The sequence below is a fragment of the Salmo salar genome, chromosome 21 (genome assembly GCF_965601325.2).
Source record: "Salmo salar chromosome 21, fSalSal1, whole genome shotgun sequence".
Taxonomy (NCBI): Eukaryota; Metazoa; Chordata; class Actinopteri; order Salmoniformes; family Salmonidae; genus Salmo; species Salmo salar.
Window position 1 is genome coordinate 54,467,501 of NC_138311.1, and position 17,060 is coordinate 54,484,560.

Sequence of the window (17,060 nt, forward strand, 5' to 3'; positions counted from 1 at the left end):
TAGAGCAGGGTGTAGTAATATAGAGTAGGGTGTAGTAATATAGAGCAGGGTGTAGTAATATAGAGTAGGATGTAGTAATATAGAGTAGGGTGTAGTAATATAGAGTAGAATGCAGTAATATAGAGTAGGAGGTAGTAATATAGAGTAGGATGCAGTAATATAGAGTAGGATGTAGTAATATAGAGTAGGATGCAGTAATATAGAGTAGGATGTAGTAATATAGAGTAGGATGCAGTAATATAGAGTAGAATGTAGTAATATAGAGTAGGATGTGGTAATATAGAGTAGGATGTAGTAATATAGAGTAGGATGTAGTAATATAGAGTAGGATGCAGTAATATAGAGTAGGATGCAGTAATATAGAGTAGGGTGTAGTAATATAGAGTAGGTTGTAGTAATATAGAGTAGGGTGTAGTAATATAGAGTAGGGTGTAGTAATATAGAGTAGGATGTAGTAATATAGAGCATGGTGTTGTAATAGAGTAGGATGTAGTAATATAGAGTAGGATGTAGTAATATAGAGCAGGGTGTTGTAATAGAGTAGAATGTAGTAATATAGAGTAGGATGTAGTAATATAGAGTAGGATGTAGTAATATAGAGCAGGGTGTTGTAATAGAGTAGAATGTAGTAATATAGAGTAGGGTGTAGTAATATAGAGTAGGATGCAGTAATATAGAGTAGGATGTAGTAATATAGAGTAGGTTGTAGTAATATAGAGTAGGGTGTAGTAATATAGAGTAGGGTGTAGTAATATAGAGTAGGATGTAGTAATATAGAGCAGGGTGTTGTAATAGAGTAGGATGTAGTAATATAGAGTAGGATGTAGTAATATAGAGCAGGGTGTTGTAATAGAGTAGAATGTAGTAATATAGAGTAGGATGTAGTAATATAGAGTAGGATGTAGTAATATAGAGCAGGGTGTTGTAATAGAGTAGAATGTAGTAATATAGAGTAGGGTGTAGTAATATAGAGTAGGATGCAGTAATATAGAGTAGGATGAAGTAACATAGAGTATGAGGTAGTAATATAGAGTAGGATGTAGTAATATAGAGTAGGATGTAGTAATATAGAGTAGGATGCAGTAATATAGAGTAGAATGTAGTAATATAGAGTAGGATGTAGTAATATAGAGTAGGATGTAGTAATATAGAGTAGGATGTAGTAATATAGAGTAGGATGCAGTAATATAGAGTAGGATGCAGTAATATAGAGTAGGGTGTAGTAATATAGAGTAGGGTGTAGTAATATAGAGTAGGGTGTAGTAATATAGAGTAGGGTGTAGTAATATAGAGTAGGGTCCAGTAATATAGAGCAGGGTGTAGTAATATAGAGTAGGATGTAGTAATATAGAGCAGGGTGTTGTAATAGAGTAGGATGTAGTAATATAGAGTAGGATGTAGTAATATAGAGTAGGATGTAGTAATATAGAGTAGGATGCAGTAATATAGAGTAGCGTGTAGTAATATAGAGTAGGGTATAGTAATATAGAGTAGGGTGTAGTAATATAGAGCAGGGTGTTGTAATAGAGTAGGATGTAGTAATATAGAGTAGGATGTAGTAATATAGAGTAGGATGCAGTAATATAGAGTAGGGTGTAGTAATATAGAGTAGGGTGTAGTAATATAGAGTAGGGTGTAGTAATATAGAGTAGGGTGTAGTAATATAGAGCAGGGTGTTGTAATAGAGTAGAATGTAGTAATATAGAGTAGGGTGTAGTAATATAGAGTAGGATGCAGTAATATAGAGCAGGGTGTAGTAATATAGAGCAGGGTGTAGTAATATAGAGTAGGGTGTAGTAATATAGAGTAGGATGCAGTAATATAGAGCAGGGTGTAGTAATATAGAGCAGGGTGTAGTAATATAGAGTAGGGTGTAGTAACATAGAGCAGGGTGCAGTAATATAGAGTAGGGTGTAGTAATATAGAGTAGGATGTAGTAATATAGAGTAGGATGCAGTAATATAGAGTAGGATGCAGTAATATAGAGTAGGGTGTAGTAATATAGAGTAGGGTGTAGTAATATAGAGTAGGATGTAGTAATATAGAGTAGGATGTAGTAATATAGAGCAGGGTGTTGTAATAGAGTAGAATGTAGTAATATAGAGTAGGGTGTAGTAATATAGAGTAGGATGTAGTAATATAGAGTAGGATGTAGTAATATAGAGCAGGGTGTTGTAATAGAGTAGAATGTAGTAATATAGAGTAGGGTGTAGTAATATAGAGTAGGATGCAGTAATATAGTGTAGGGTGTAGTAATATAGAGTAGGGTGTAGTAATATAGAGTAGGGTGTAGTAATATAGAGTAGGGTGTAGTAATATAGAGTAGGGTGTAGTAATATAGAGTAGGATGTAGTAATATAGAGTAGGATGTAGTAATATAGAGCAGGGTGTTGTAATAGAGTAGAATGTAGTAATATAGAGTAGGGTGTAGTAATATAGAGTAGGATGTAGTAATATAGAGTAGGAAGTAGTAATATAAAGCAGGGTGTTGTAATAGAGTAGAATGTAGTAATATAGAGTAGGATGTAGTAATATAGAGTAGGATGTAGTAATATAGAGCAGGGTGTTGTAATAGAGTAGAATGTAGTAATATAGAGTAGGGTGTAGTAATATAGAGTAGGATGCAGTAATATAGAGTAGGATGTAGTAATATAGAGTAGGGTGCAGTAATATAGAGTAGGATGTAGTAATATAGAGTAGGATGTAGTAATATAGAGCAGGGTGTAGTAATATAGAGTAGGGTGTAGTAATATAGAGCAGGGTGTAGTAATATAGAGTAGGATGTAGTAATATAGAGTAGGGTGTAGTAATATAGAGTAGAATGCAGTAATATAGAGTAGGAGGTAGTAATATAGAGTAGGATGCAGTAATATAGAGTAGGATGTAGTAATATAGAGTAGGATGCAGTAATATAGAGTAGGATGTAGTAATATAGAGTAGGATGCAGTAATATAGAGTAGAATGTAGTAATATAGAGTAGGATGTGGTAATATAGAGTAGGATGTAGTAATATAGAGAAGGATGTAGTAATATAGAGTAGGATGCAGTAATATAGAGTAGGATGCAGTAATATAGAGTAGGGTGTAGTAATATAGAGTAGGTTGTAGTAATATAGAGTAGGGTGTAGTAATATAGAGTAGGGTGTAGTAATATAGAGTAGGATGTAGTAATATAGAGCAGGGTGTTGTAATAGAGTAGGATGTAGTAATATAGAGTAGGATGTAGTAATATAGAGCAGGGTGTTGTAATAGAGTAGAATGTAGTAATATAGAGTAGGATGTAGTAATATAGAGTAGGATGTAGTAATATAGAGCAGGGTGTTGTAATAGAGTAGAATGTAGTAATATAGAGTAGGGTGTAGTAATATAGAGTAGGATGCAGTAATATAGAGTAGGATGTAGTAATATAGAGTAGGTTGTAGTAATATAGAGTAGGGTGTAGTAATATAGAGTAGGGTGTAGTAATATAGAGTAGGATGTAGTAATATAGAGCAGGGTGTTGTAATAGAGTAGGATGTAGTAATATAGAGTAGGATGTAGTAATATAGAGCAGGGTGTTGTAATAGAGTAGAATGTAGTAATATAGAGTAGGATGTAGTAATATAGAGTAGGATGTAGTAATATAGAGCAGGGTGTTGTAATAGAGTAGAATGTAGTAATATAGAGTAGGGTGTAGTAATATAGAGTAGGATGCAGTAATATAGAGTAGGATGTAGTAATATAGAGTAGGATGTAGTAATATAGAGCAGGGTGTAGTAATATAGAGTAGGGTGTAGTAATATAGAGCAGGGTGTAGTAATATAGAGTAGGATGTAGTAATATAGAGTAGGGTGTAGTAATATAGAGTAGAATGCAGTAATATAGAGTAGGAGGTAGTAATATAGAGTAGGATGCAGTAATATAGAGTAGGATGTAGTAATATAGAGTAGGATGCAGTAATATAGAGTATGATGTAGCAATATAGAGTAGGATGCAGTAATATAGAGTAGAATGTAGTAATATAGAGTAGGATGTGGTAATATAGAGTAGGATGTAGTAATATAGAGTAGGATGTAGTAATATAGAGTAGCATGCAGTAATATAGAGTAGGATGCAGTAATATAGAGTAGGGTGTAGTAATATAGAGTAGGGTGTAGTAATATAGAGTAGGGTGCAGTAATATAGAGCAGGGTGTAGTAATATAGAGTAGGATGTAGTAATATAGAGCAGGGTGTTGTAATAGAGTAGGATGTAGTAATATAGAGTAGGATGTAGTAATATAGAGTAGGATGTAGTAATATAGAGTAGGGTGTAGTAACATAGAGAAGGGTGCAGTAATATAGAGTAGGGTGTAGTAATATAGAGTAGGATGTAGTAATATAGAGTAGGATGCAGTAATATAGAGTAGGATGCAGTAATATAGAGTAGGGTGTAGTAATATAGAGTAGGGTGTAGTAATATAGAGTAGGGTGTAGTAATATAGAGTAGGGTGTAGTAATATAGAGTAGGGTGTAGTAATATAGAGTAGGATGTAGTAATATAGAGTAGGATGTAGTAATATAGAGCAGGGTGTTGTAATAGAGTAGAATGTAGTAATATAGAGTAGGGTGTAGTAATATAGAGTAGGATGTAGTAATATAGAGTAGGATGTAGTAATATAGAGCAGGGTGTTGTAATAGAGTAGAATGTAGTAATATAGAGTAGGGTGTAGTAATATAGAGTAGGATGCAGTAATATAGAGTAGGGTGTAGTAATATAGAGTAGGGTGTAGTAATATAGAGTAGGGTCCAGTAATATAGAGCAGGGTGTAGTAAAATAGAGTAGGATGTAGTAATATAGAGCAGGGTGTTGTAATAGAGTAGGATGTAGTAATATAGAGTAGGATGTAGTAATATAGAGTAGGATGTAGTAATATAGAGTAGGATGCAGTAATATAGAGTAGCGTGTAGTAATATAGAGTAGGGTATAGTAATATAGAGTAGGGTGTAGTAATATAGAGCAGGGTGTTGTAATAGAGTAGGATGTAGTAATATAGAGTAGGATGTAGTAATATAGAGTAGGATGCAGTAATATAGAGTAGGGTGTAGTAATATAGAGTAGGGTGTAGTAATATAGAGTAGGGTGTAGTAATATAGAGTAGGGTGTAGTAATATAGAGCAGGGTGTTGTAATAGAGTAGAATGTAGTAATATAGAGTAGGGTGTAGTAATATAGAGTAGGATGCAGTAATATAGAGCAGGGTGTAGTAATATAGAGCAGGGTGTAGTAATATAGAGTAGGGTGTAGTAATATAGAGTAGGATGCAGTAATATAGAGCAGGGTGTAGTAATATAGAGCAGGGTGTAGTAATATAGAGTAGGGTGTAGTAACATAGAGCAGGGTGCAGTAATATAGAGTAGGGTGTAGTAATATAGAGTAGGATGTAGTAATATAGAGTAGGATGCAGTAATATAGAGTAGGATGCAGTAATATAGAGTAGGGTGTAGTAATATAGAGTAGGGTGTAGTAATATAGAGTAGGATGTAGTAATATAGAGTAGGATGTAGTAATATAGAGCAGGGTGTTGTAATAGAGTAGAATGTAGTAATATAGAGTAGGGTGTAGTAATATAGAGTAGGATGTAGTAATATAGAGTAGGATGTAGTAATATAGAGCAGGGTGTTGTAATAGAGTAGAATGTAGTAATATAGAGTAGGGTGTAGTAATATAGAGTAGGATGCAGTAATATAGAGTAGGGTGTAGTAATATAGAGTAGGGTGTAGTAATATAGAGTAGGGTGTAGTAATATAGAGTAGGGTGTAGTAATATAGAGTAGGATGTAGTAATATAGAGTAGGATGTAGTAATATAGAGCAGGGTGTTGTAATAGAGTAGAATGTAGTAATATAGAGTAGGGTGTAGTAATATAGAGTAGGATGTAGTAATATAGAGTAGGAAGTAGTAATATAAAGCAGGGTGTTGTAATAGAGTAGAATGTAGTAATATAGAGTAGGATGTAGTAATATAGAGTAGGATGTAGTAATATAGAGCAGGGTGTTGTAATAGAGTAGAATGTAGTAATATAGAGTAGGGTGTAGTAATATAGAGTAGGATGCAGTAATATAGAGTAGGATGTAGTAATATAGAGTAGGGTGCAGTAATATAGAGTAGGATGTAGTAATATAGAGTAGGATGTAGTAATATAGAGCAGGGTGTAGTAATATAGAGTAGGGTGTAGTAATATAGAGCAGGGTGTAGTAATATAGAGTAGGATGTAGTAATATAGAGTAGGGTGTAGTAATATAGAGTAGAATGCAGTAATATAGAGTAGGAGGTAGTAATATAGAGTAGGATGCAGTAATATAGAGTAGGATGTAGTAATATAGAGTAGGATGCAGTAATATAGAGTAGGATGTAGTAATATAGAGTAGGATGCAGTAATATAGAGTAGAATGTAGTAATATAGAGTAGGATGTGGTAATATAGAGTAGGATGTAGTAATATAGAGTAGGATGTAGTAATATAGAGTAGGATGCAGTAATATAGAGTAGGATGCAGTAATATAGAGTAGGGTGTAGTAATATAGAGTAGGTTGTAGTAATATAGAGTAGGGTGTAGTAATATAGAGTAGGGTGTAGTAATATAGAGTAGGATGTAGTAATATAGAGCATGGTGTTGTAATAGAGTAGGATGTAGTAATATAGAGTAGGATGTAGTAATATAGAGCAGGGTGTTGTAATAGAGTAGAATGTAGTAATATAGAGTAGGATGTAGTAATATAGAGTAGGATGTAGTAATATAGAGCAGGGTGTTGTAATAGAGTAGAATGTAGTAATATAGAGTAGGGTGTAGTAATATAGAGTAGGATGCAGTAATATAGAGTAGGATGTAGTAATATAGAGTAGGTTGTAGTAATATAGAGTAGGGTGTAGTAATATAGAGTAGGGTGTAGTAATATAGAGTAGGATGTAGTAATATAGAGCAGGGTGTTGTAATAGAGTAGGATGTAGTAATATAGAGTAGGATGTAGTAATATAGAGCAGGGTGTTGTAATAGAGTAGAATGTAGTAATATAGAGTAGGATGTAGTAATATAGAGTAGGATGTAGTAATATAGAGCAGGGTGTTGTAATAGAGTAGAATGTAGTAATATAGAGTAGGGTGTAGTAATATAGAGTAGGATGCAGTAATATAGAGTAGGATGTAGTAATATAGAGTAGGGTGCAGTAATATAGAGTAGGATGTAGTAATATAGAGTAGGATGTAGTAATATAGAGCAGGGTGTAGTAATATAGAGTAGGGTGTAGTAATATAGAGCAGGGTGTAGTAATATAGAGTAGGATGTAGTAATATAGAGTAGGGTGTAGTAATATAGAGTAGAATGCAGTAATATAGAGTAGGAGGTAGTAATATAGAGTAGGATGCAGTAATATAGAGTAGGATGTAGTAATATAGAGTAGGGTGTAGTAATATAGAGTAGGGTGTAGTAATATAGAGTAGGGTCCAGTAATATAGAGCAGGGTGTAGTAATATAGAGTAGGATGTAGTAATATAGAGCAGGGTGTTGTAATAGAGTAGGATGTAGTAATATAGAGTAGGATGTAGTAATATAGAGTAGGATGTAGTAATATAGAGTAGGATGCAGTAATATAGAGTAGCGTGTAGTAATATAGAGTAGGGTATAGTAATATAGAGTAGGGTGTAGTAATATAGAGCAGGGTGTTGTAATAGAGTAGGATGTAGTAATATAGAGTAGGATGTAGTAATATAGAGTAGGATGCAGTAATATAGAGTAGGGTGTAGTAATATAGAGTAGGGTGTAGTAATATAGAGTAGGGTGTAGTAATATAGAGTAGGGTGTAGTAATATAGAGCAGGGTGTTGTAATAGAGTAGAATGTAGTAATATAGAGTAGGATGTAGTAATATAGAGCAGGGTGTAGTAATATAGAGTAGGATGCAGTAATATAGAGTAGGATGTAGTAATATAGAGTAGGGTGCAGTAATATAGAGTAGGATGTAGTAATATAGAGTAGGATGTAGTAATATAGAGCAGGGTGTAGTAATATAGAGTAGGGTGTAGTAATATAGAGTAGAATGTAGTAATATAGAGTAGGATGTGGTAATATAGAGTAGGATGTAGTAATATAGAGTAGGATGTAGTAATATAGAGTAGGATGCAGTAATATAGAGTAGGATGCAGTAATATAGAGTAGGGTGTAGTAATATAGAGTAGGTTGTAGTAATATAGAGTAGGGTGTAGTAATATAGAGTAGGGTGTAGTAATATAGAGTAGGATGTAGTAATATAGAGCATGGTGTTGTAATAGAGTAGGATGTAGTAATATAGAGTAGGATGTAGTAATATAGAGCAGGGTGTTGTAATAGAGTAGAATGTAGTAATATAGAGTAGGATGTAGTAATATAGAGTAGGATGTAGTAATATAGAGCAGGGTGTTGTAATAGAGTAGAATGTAGTAATATAGAGTAGGGTGTAGTAATATAGAGTAGGATGCAGTAATATAGAGTAGGATGTAGTAATATAGAGTAGGTTGTAGTAATATAGAGTAGGGTGTAGTAATATAGAGTAGGGTGTAGTAATATAGAGTAGGATGTAGTAATATAGAGCAGGGTGTTGTAATAGAGTAGGATGTAGTAATATAGAGTAGGATGTAGTAATATAGAGCAGGGTGTTGTAATAGAGTAGAATGTAGTAATATAGAGTAGGATGTAGTAATATAGAGTAGGATGTAGTAATATAGAGCAGGGTGTTGTAATAGAGTAGAATGTAGTAATATAGAGTAGGGTGTAGTAATATAGAGTAGGATGCAGTAATATAGAGTAGGATGTAGTAATATAGAGTAGGGTGCAGTAATATAGAGTAGGATGTAGTAATATAGAGTAGGATGTAGTAATATAGAGCAGGGTGTAGTAATATAGAGTAGGGTGTAGTAATATAGAGCAGGGTGTAGTAATATAGAGTAGGATGTAGTAATATAGAGTAGGGTGTAGTAATATAGAGTAGAATGCAGTAATATAGAGTAGGAGGTAGTAATATAGAGTAGGATGCAGTAATATAGAGTAGGATGTAGTAATATAGAGTAGGATGCAGTAATATAGAGTAGGATGTAGTAATATAGAGTAGGATGCAGTAATATAGAGTAGAATGTAGTAATATAGAGTAGGATGTGGTAATATAGAGTAGGATGTAGTAATATAGAGTAGGATGTAGTAATATAGAGTAGGATGCAGTAATATAGAGTAGGATGCAGTAATATAGAGTAGGGTGTAGTAATATAGAGTAGGGTGTAGTAATATAGAGTAGGGTGCAGTAATATAGAGCAGGGTGTAGTAATATAGAGTAGGATGTAGTAATATAGAGCAGGGTGTTGTAATAGAGTAGGATGTAGTAATATAGAGTAGGATGTAGTAATATAGAGTAGGATGTAGTAATATAGAGTAGGGTGTAGTAACATAGAGCAGGGTGCAGTAATATAGAGCAGGGTGTAGTAATATAGAGTAGGATGTAGTAATATAGAGTAGGATGTAGTAATATAGAGTAGGATGCAGTAATATAGAGTAGGGTGTAGTAATATAGAGTAGGGTGTAGTAATATAGAGTAGGGTGTAGTAATATAGAGTAGGGTGTAGTAATATAGAGTAGGGTGTAGTAATATAGAGTAGGGTGTAGTAATATAGAGTAGGATGTAGTAATATAGAGCAGGGTGTTGTAATAGAGTAGAATGTAGTAATATAGAGTAGGGTGTAGTAATATAGAGTAGGATGTAGTAATATAGAGTAGGATGTAGTAATATAGAGCAGGGTGTTGTAATAGAGTAGATTGTAGTAATATAGAGTAGGGTGTAGTAATATAGAGTAGGATGCAGTAATATAGAGTAGGGTGTAGTAATATAGAGTAGGGTGTAGTAATATAGAGTAGGGTCTAGTAATATAGAGTAGGGTGTAGTAATATAGAGCAGGGTGTTGTAATAGAGTAGGATGTAGTAATATAGAGCAGGGTGTAGTAATATAGAGTAGGGTGTAGTAATATAGAGTAGGATGTAGTAATATAGAGTAGGATGCAGTAATATAGAGTAGGATGCAGTAATATAGAGTAGGGTGTAGTAATATAGAGTAGGGTGTAGTAATATAGAGTAGGGTGTAGTAATATAGAGTAGGGTGTAGTAATATAGAGCAGGGTGTTGTAATAGAGTAGAATGTAGTAATATAGAGTAGGATGTAGTAATATAGAGTAGGATGTAGTAATATAGAGTAGGATGTAGTAATATAGAGCAGGGTGTTGTAATAGAGTAGAATGTAGTAATATAGAGTAGGGTGTAGTAATATAGAGTAGGATGCAGTAATATAGAGTAGGATGTAGTAATATAGAGTAGGGTGCAGTAATATAGAGTAGGATGTAGTAATATAGAGTAGGATGTAGTAATATAGAGCAGGGTGTAGTAATATAGAGTAGGGTGTAGTAATATAGAGCAGGGTGTAGTAATATAGAGTAGGATGTAGTAATATAGAGTAGGGTGTAGTAATATAGAGTAGGATGTAGTAATATAGAGTAGGATGTAGTAATATAGAGCAGGGTGTAGTAATATAGAGTAGGGTGTAGTAATATAGAGCAGGGTGTAGTAATATAGAGTAGGATGCAGTAATATAGAGTAGGGTGTAGTAATATAGAGCAGGGTGTAGTAATATAGAGCAGGGTGTAGTAATATAGAGTAGAATGCAGTAATATAGAGCAGGGTGTAGTAATATAGAGCAGGGTGTAGTAATATAGAGTAGGATGCAGTAATATAGTAAGATGTAGTAACAGAGTACTTACGGTTCCCTTGAGAGAGTCGATCTCACAGGTGTAGGACTGGATCTGATGCCTGAACTCCATGCTCTCCTGTTTGGCCTGTCTCAGAGCATCGTTGTTCTTGTTCACAGCCTGGTTCAGGTCTGACACCTGGAGAGGAGGTGAAGACATGAGTTAAAATAGATGCTACTGTCACTGTGTAGTGGTGCCGATGTAGTTATCTTAGCTACTGTCACAGTCCACATATCATACATATCCAGTTTTATCTTATCTAACACAGTCCACATATCATATCCAGTTTTAACTTATCTAACACTGCTTTACTTCAAGTACTGGCAGTCACATGTTCTTTGCCAGGGTTGGGGACTTTGGGTCGATTTCATTTCATTTCAATGCAGTCAATTTAATTCCAATTCCAATTGAATTACTTAACTTAAACGGAATAGGCTCCAATCCTGTTCTGTACTGTCCTAAGCCAATTCTCTCAACCATCCCGAGCCTCTCTAACTATGACCCCACTGTCAATGCCCACCCATATTTCTACTGTTTACCTTGGACTTGTACCAGTCCTCAGTACTGTACCATATGATATAATCAAATCAAATGTATTTATATAGCCCTTCTTACATCAGCTGATATCTCAAAGTGCTGTACAGAAACCCAGCCTAAAACCACCAAACAGCAAGCAATGCAGGTGTAGAAGCACGGTGGCTAGGAAAAACTCCTTACTGTATAATACTATGGTGTATTATAAATGGTGTTTACCTTGGACTTGTACCAGTCCTCAGTACTGTACCATACTATATAATACTATGGTGTATTATAGAGGGTGTTTACCTTGGACTTGTACCAGTCCTCAGTACTGTACCATACTATATAATACTATGGTGTATTATAGAGGGTGTTTACCTTGGACTTGTACCAGTCCTCAGTACTGTACCATACTATATAATACTATGGTGTATTATAGAGGGTGTTTACCTTGGACTTGTACCAGTCCTCAGTACTGTACCATACTATATAATACTATGGTGTATTATAGAGGGTGTTTACCTTGGACTTGTACCAGTCCTCAGTACTGTACCATACTATATAATATTATGGTGTATTATAGAGGGTGTTTACCTTGGACTTGTACCAGTCCTCAGTACTGTACCATACTATATAATACTATGGTGTATTATAGAGGGTGTTTACCTTGGACTTGTACCAGTCCTCAGTACTGTACCATACTATATAATACTATGGTGTATTATAGAGGGTGTTTACCTTGGACTTGTACCAGTCCTCAGTACTGTACCATACTATATAATACTATGGTGTATTATAGAGGGTGTTTACCTTGGACTTGTACCAGTCCTCAGTACTGTACCATACTATATAATACTATGGTGTATTATAGAGGGTGTTTACCTTGGACTTGTACCAGTCCTCTGTACTGCACCATACTATATAATACTACGGTGTATTATAAATGGTGTTTACCTTGGACTTGTACCAGTCCTCAGTACTGTACCATACTATATAATACTACGGTGTATTATAGAGGGTGTTTACCTTGGACTTGTACCAGTCCTCAGTACTGTACCATACTATATAATACTATGGTGTATTATAGAGGGTGTTTACCTTGGACTTGTACCAGTCCTCTGTACTGTACCATACTATATAATACTACGGTGTATTATAGAGGGTGTTTACCTTGGACTTGTACCAGTCCTCACTACTGTACCATACTATATAATATTATGGTGTATTATAGAGGGTGTTTACCTTGGACTTGTACCAGTCCTCAGTACTGTACCATACTATATAATACTATGGTGTATTATAGAGGGTGTTTACCTTGGACTTGTACCAGTCCTCTGTACTGTACCATACTATATAATACTACGGTGTATTATAAATGGTGTTTACCTTGGACTTGTACCAGTCCTCAGTACTGTACCATACTATATAATACTACGGTGTATTATAGAGGGTGTTTACCTTGGACTTGTACCAGTCCTCAGCACTGTACCATACTATATAATACTATGGTGTATTATAGAGGGTGTTTACCTTGGACTTGTACCAGTCCTCTGCCTCTGAGATGTTCTTGGCTGCGATGCCTTCGTACTGCATACGGATGTCCCTGAGGGCAGCGGTCAGGTCTGGTTTGGACATGTCCATCTGGACCTGCACCGAGGTCTCCTGCATCTGGCTCGTCAGCTCATGGATCTCCTGCAGGGGGTCAGAGGATAGAGTTCAGGGGTCAGAGGATAGAGGTCAGGGGTCAGAGGATAGTAAGGGTTCCGAGGATAGAGGTCAGGGGTCAGAGGATAGAGGTCAGGGTTCAGAGGTCAGGGGTCAGAGGATAGAGGTCAGGGGTCAGAGGATAGAGGTCAGGGGTCAGAGGATAGAGGTCAGGGGTCAGAGGTCAGGGGTCAGAGGATAGAGGTCAGGGGTCAGAGGATAGAGGTCAGGGGTCAGAGGATAGGGGTCAGGGTTCAGGGGTCAGAGGATAGAGGTCAGGGGTCAGAGGATAGTGGTCAGGGGTCAGAGGATAGAGGTCAGGGTTCAGAGGTCAGGGGTACATCAGGATTTAATTTAGATGATCAGCCTTCAGCATTAACATATATATTTTTTCTTCCACTCTCCTGATTCATTGACTTTACATCCGGCCCAGAGTTACACCTACTATACGGCTCACCAGGAAAAACCATGGCTCCTACAATACAGGTCCACTGGTCTCTCTCTATCTCCTACAATACAGGTCCTCTGGTCTCTCTCTATCTCCTACAATACAGGACCACTGGTCTCTCTCTATCTCCTACAATACAGGACCACTGGTCTCTCTCTCTCTATCTCCTACAATACAGGACCACTGGTCTCTCTCTATCTCCGACATAGACAGGACCACTGGTCTCTCTCTATCTCCTACAATACAGGTCCACTGGTCTCTCTCTATCTCCTACAATACAGGTCCACTGGTATCTCTCTATCTCCTACATAGACAGGACCACTGGTCTCTCTCTATCTCTGTCCTACATAGACAGGTCCACTGGTCTCTCTCTATCTCCTACATAGACAGGACCACTGGTCTCTCTCTATCTCTGTCCTACATAGACAGGACCACTGGTCTCTCTCTATCTCTGTCCTACATAGACAGGACCACTGGTCTCTCTCTATCTCCTACATAGACAGGACCACTGGTCTCTCTCTATCTCTGTCCTACATAGACAGGTCCACTGGTCTCTCTCTATCTCCTACATAGACAGGACCACTGGTCTCTCTCTATCTCTGTCCTACATAGACAGGACCACTGGTCTCTCTCTATCTCCTACATAGACAGGACCACTGGTCTCTCTCTATCTCCTACATAGACAGGACCACTGGTCTCTCTCTATCTCCTACATAGACAGGTCCACTGGTCTCTCTCTATCTCCTACAATACAGGTCCACTGGTCTCTCTCTATCTCCTACAATACAGGACCACTGGTCTCTCTCTATCTCCTACAATACAGGACTACTGGTCTCTATCTCTGTCTCTGTCTCTGTCTCTGTCTGTCTGTCTCTCTCTCTCTCTCTCTCTCGATTTAATTTTAGCTGTGCATGTGTTGAACAATATTACAGAGGGCACTTCATGTCACGAACCAGCTGACACATGCCAGCATTTCTCTGAAGTCAAATGTCAGGGGGAAGGAGAGAGAGCATGAAAGGACTTCTGGCTTTAGAAGCTAGAAAAGTCCCTCTCCCCATCCACTGTACGCAGAGTAGCTGTATGGTTGGTAGTAGGTGTGGTGTGTGTATAGTTGGTTGTGTGGTGTGTATAGTTGGTTGTGTGGTGTGTATAGTTGGTTGTGTGGTGTGTATAGTTGGTTGTGTGGTGTGTATAGTTGGTTGTGTGGTGTGTGTAGTTGGTTGTGTGGTGTGTATAGTTGGTTGTGTGGTGTGTATAGTTGGTTGTGTGGTGTGTGTGGTGTGTGGTGTGTATAGTTGGTTGTGTGGTGTGTATAGTTGGTTGTGTGGTGTGTATAGTTGGTTGTGTGGTGTGTATAGTTGGTTGTGTGGTGTGTGTATAGTTGGTTGTGTGGTGTGTATAGTTGGTTGTGTGGTGTGTATAGTTGGTTGTGTGGTGTGTATAGTTGGTTGTGTGGTGTGTGTATAGTTGGTTGTGTGGTGTGTATAGTTGGTTGTGTGGTGTGTGTATAGTTGGTTGTGTGGTGTGTGTAGTTGGTTGTGTGGTGTGTGTAGTTGGTTGTGTGGTGTGTATAGTTGGTTGTGTGGTGTGTGTATAGTTGGTTGTGTGGTGTGTGTATAGTTGGTTGTGTGGTGTGTGTATAGTTGGTTGTGTGGTGTGTATAGTTGGTTGTGTGGTGTGTATAGTTGGTTGTGTGGTGTGTGTATAGTTGGTTGTGTGGTGTGTATAGTTGGTTGTGTGGTGTGTATAGTTGGTTGTGTGGTGTGTGTATAGTTGGTTGTGTGGTGTGTAGTTGGTTGTGTGGTGTGTATAGTTGGTTGTGTGGTGTGTGTAGTTGGTTGTGTGGTGTGTATAGTTGGTTGTGTGGTGTGTGTAGTTGGTTGTGTGGTGTGTATAGTTGGTTGTGTGGTGTGTGTAGTTGGTTGTGTGGTGTGTGTAGTTGGTTGTGTGGTGTGTAGTTGGTTGTGTGGTGTTTATAGTTGGTTGTGTGGTGTGTGTAGTTGGTTGTGTGGTGTGTAGTTGGTTGTGTGGTGTGTGTAGTTGGTTGTGTGGTGTGTAGTTGGTTGTGTGGTGTTTATAGTTGGTTGTGTGGTGTGTGTAGTTGGTTGTGTGATGTGTATAGTTGGTTGTGTGGTGTGTGTAGTTGGTTGTGTGGTGTGTGTAGTTGGTTGTGTGGTGTGTATAGTTGGTTGTGTGGTGTGTGTGGTGTGTGGTGTGTGTAGTTGGCTGTGTGGTGTGTGTAGTTGGTTGTGTGGTGTGTATAGTTGTTTGTGTGATGTGTGTAGTTGGTTGTGTGGTGTGTATAGTTGGTTGTGTGGTGTGTGTAGTTGGTTGTGTGGTGTGTGTAGTTGGTTGTGTGGTGTGTATAGTTGGTTGTGTGGTGTGTGTAGTTGGTTGTGTGGTGTGTATAGTTGGCTGTGTGGTGTGTATAGTTGGTTGTGTGGTGTGTATAGTTGGTTGTGTGGTGTGTATAGTTGGTTGTGTGGTGTGTATAGTGGTTGTGTGATGTGTGTAGTTGGTTGTGTGGTGTGTATAGTTGGTTGTGTGGTGTGTATAGTTGGTTGTGTGGTGTGTGTGTAGTTGGTTGTGTGGTGTGTATAGTTGGTTGTGGGGTGTGTGTAGTTGGTTGTGTGGTGTGTGTAGTTGGTTGTGTGGTGTATATAGTTGGTTGTGGGGTGTGTGTAGTTGGTTGTGTGGTGTGTGTAGTTGGTTGTGTGGTGTGTATAGTTGGTTGTGTGGTGTGTATAGTTGGTTGTGTGGTGTGTGTAGTTGGTTGTGTGGTGTGTAGTTGGTTGTGTGGTGTGTAGTTGGTTGTGTGGTGTGTATAGTTGGTTGTGTGGTGTGTATAGTTGGTTGTGTGGTGTGTATAGTTGGTTGTGTGGTGTGTAGTTGGTTGTGTGGTGTGTATAGTTGGTTGTGTGGTGTGTGTAGTTGGTTGTGTGGTGTGTATAGTTGGTTGTGTGGTGTGTGTAGTTGGTTGTGTGGTGTGTATAGTTGGTTGTGTGGTGTGTATAGTTGGTTGTGTGGTGTGTATAGTTGGTTGTGTGGTGTGTATAGTTGGTTGTGTGGTGTGTATAGTTGGTTGTGTGGTGTGTATAGTTGGTTGTGTGGTGTGTGTAGTTGGTTGTGTGGTGTGTATAGTTGGTTGTGTGGTGTGTATAGTTGGTTGTGTGGTGTGTGTAGTTGGTTGTGTGGTGTGTGTAGTTGGTTGTGTGGTGTGTGTGGTGTGTGGTGTGTATAGTTGGTTGTGTGGTGTGTGTAGTTGGTTGTGTGGTGTGTGTAGTTGGTTGTGTGGTGTGTGTGGTGTGTGGTGTGTATAGTTGGTTGTGTGGTGTGTATAGTTGGTTGTGTGGTGTGTATAGTTGGTTGTGTGGTGTGTATAGTTGGTTGTGTGGTGTGTATAGTTGGTTGTGTGGTGTGTATAGTTGGTTGTGTGGTGTGTATAGTTGGTTGTGTGGTGTGTGTATAGTTGGTTGTGTGGTGTGTATAGTTGGTTGTGTGGTGTGTGTAGTTGGTTGTGTGGTGTGTATAGTTGGTTGTGTGGTGTGTATAGTTGGTTGTGTGGTGTGTATAGTTGGTTGTGTGGTGTGTGTAGTTGGTTGTGTGGTGTGTGTAGT

At 37.7% G+C, this 17,060-nt stretch overlaps 1 protein-coding gene across 2 annotated transcripts in view; it reads right to left on the reverse strand.

Moving 5' to 3' along the window:
- Positions 1 to 17,060, reverse strand: part of LOC106582512 (desmin) — a 35,215-nt gene that overhangs the window by 8,225 nt on the left and 9,930 nt on the right. For both annotated transcript variants that reach the window (XM_045704904.2, XM_045704905.2), the window contains exons 4-5: positions 12,822 to 12,983; positions 10,785 to 10,910 (exon numbers count right to left, since the gene is read on the reverse strand). In XM_045704904.2, coding sequence (XP_045560860.1) covers positions 10,785 to 10,910; positions 12,822 to 12,983 — 288 coding nt within the window. The remainder of the gene's footprint in view (positions 1 to 10,784; positions 10,911 to 12,821; positions 12,984 to 17,060) is intronic.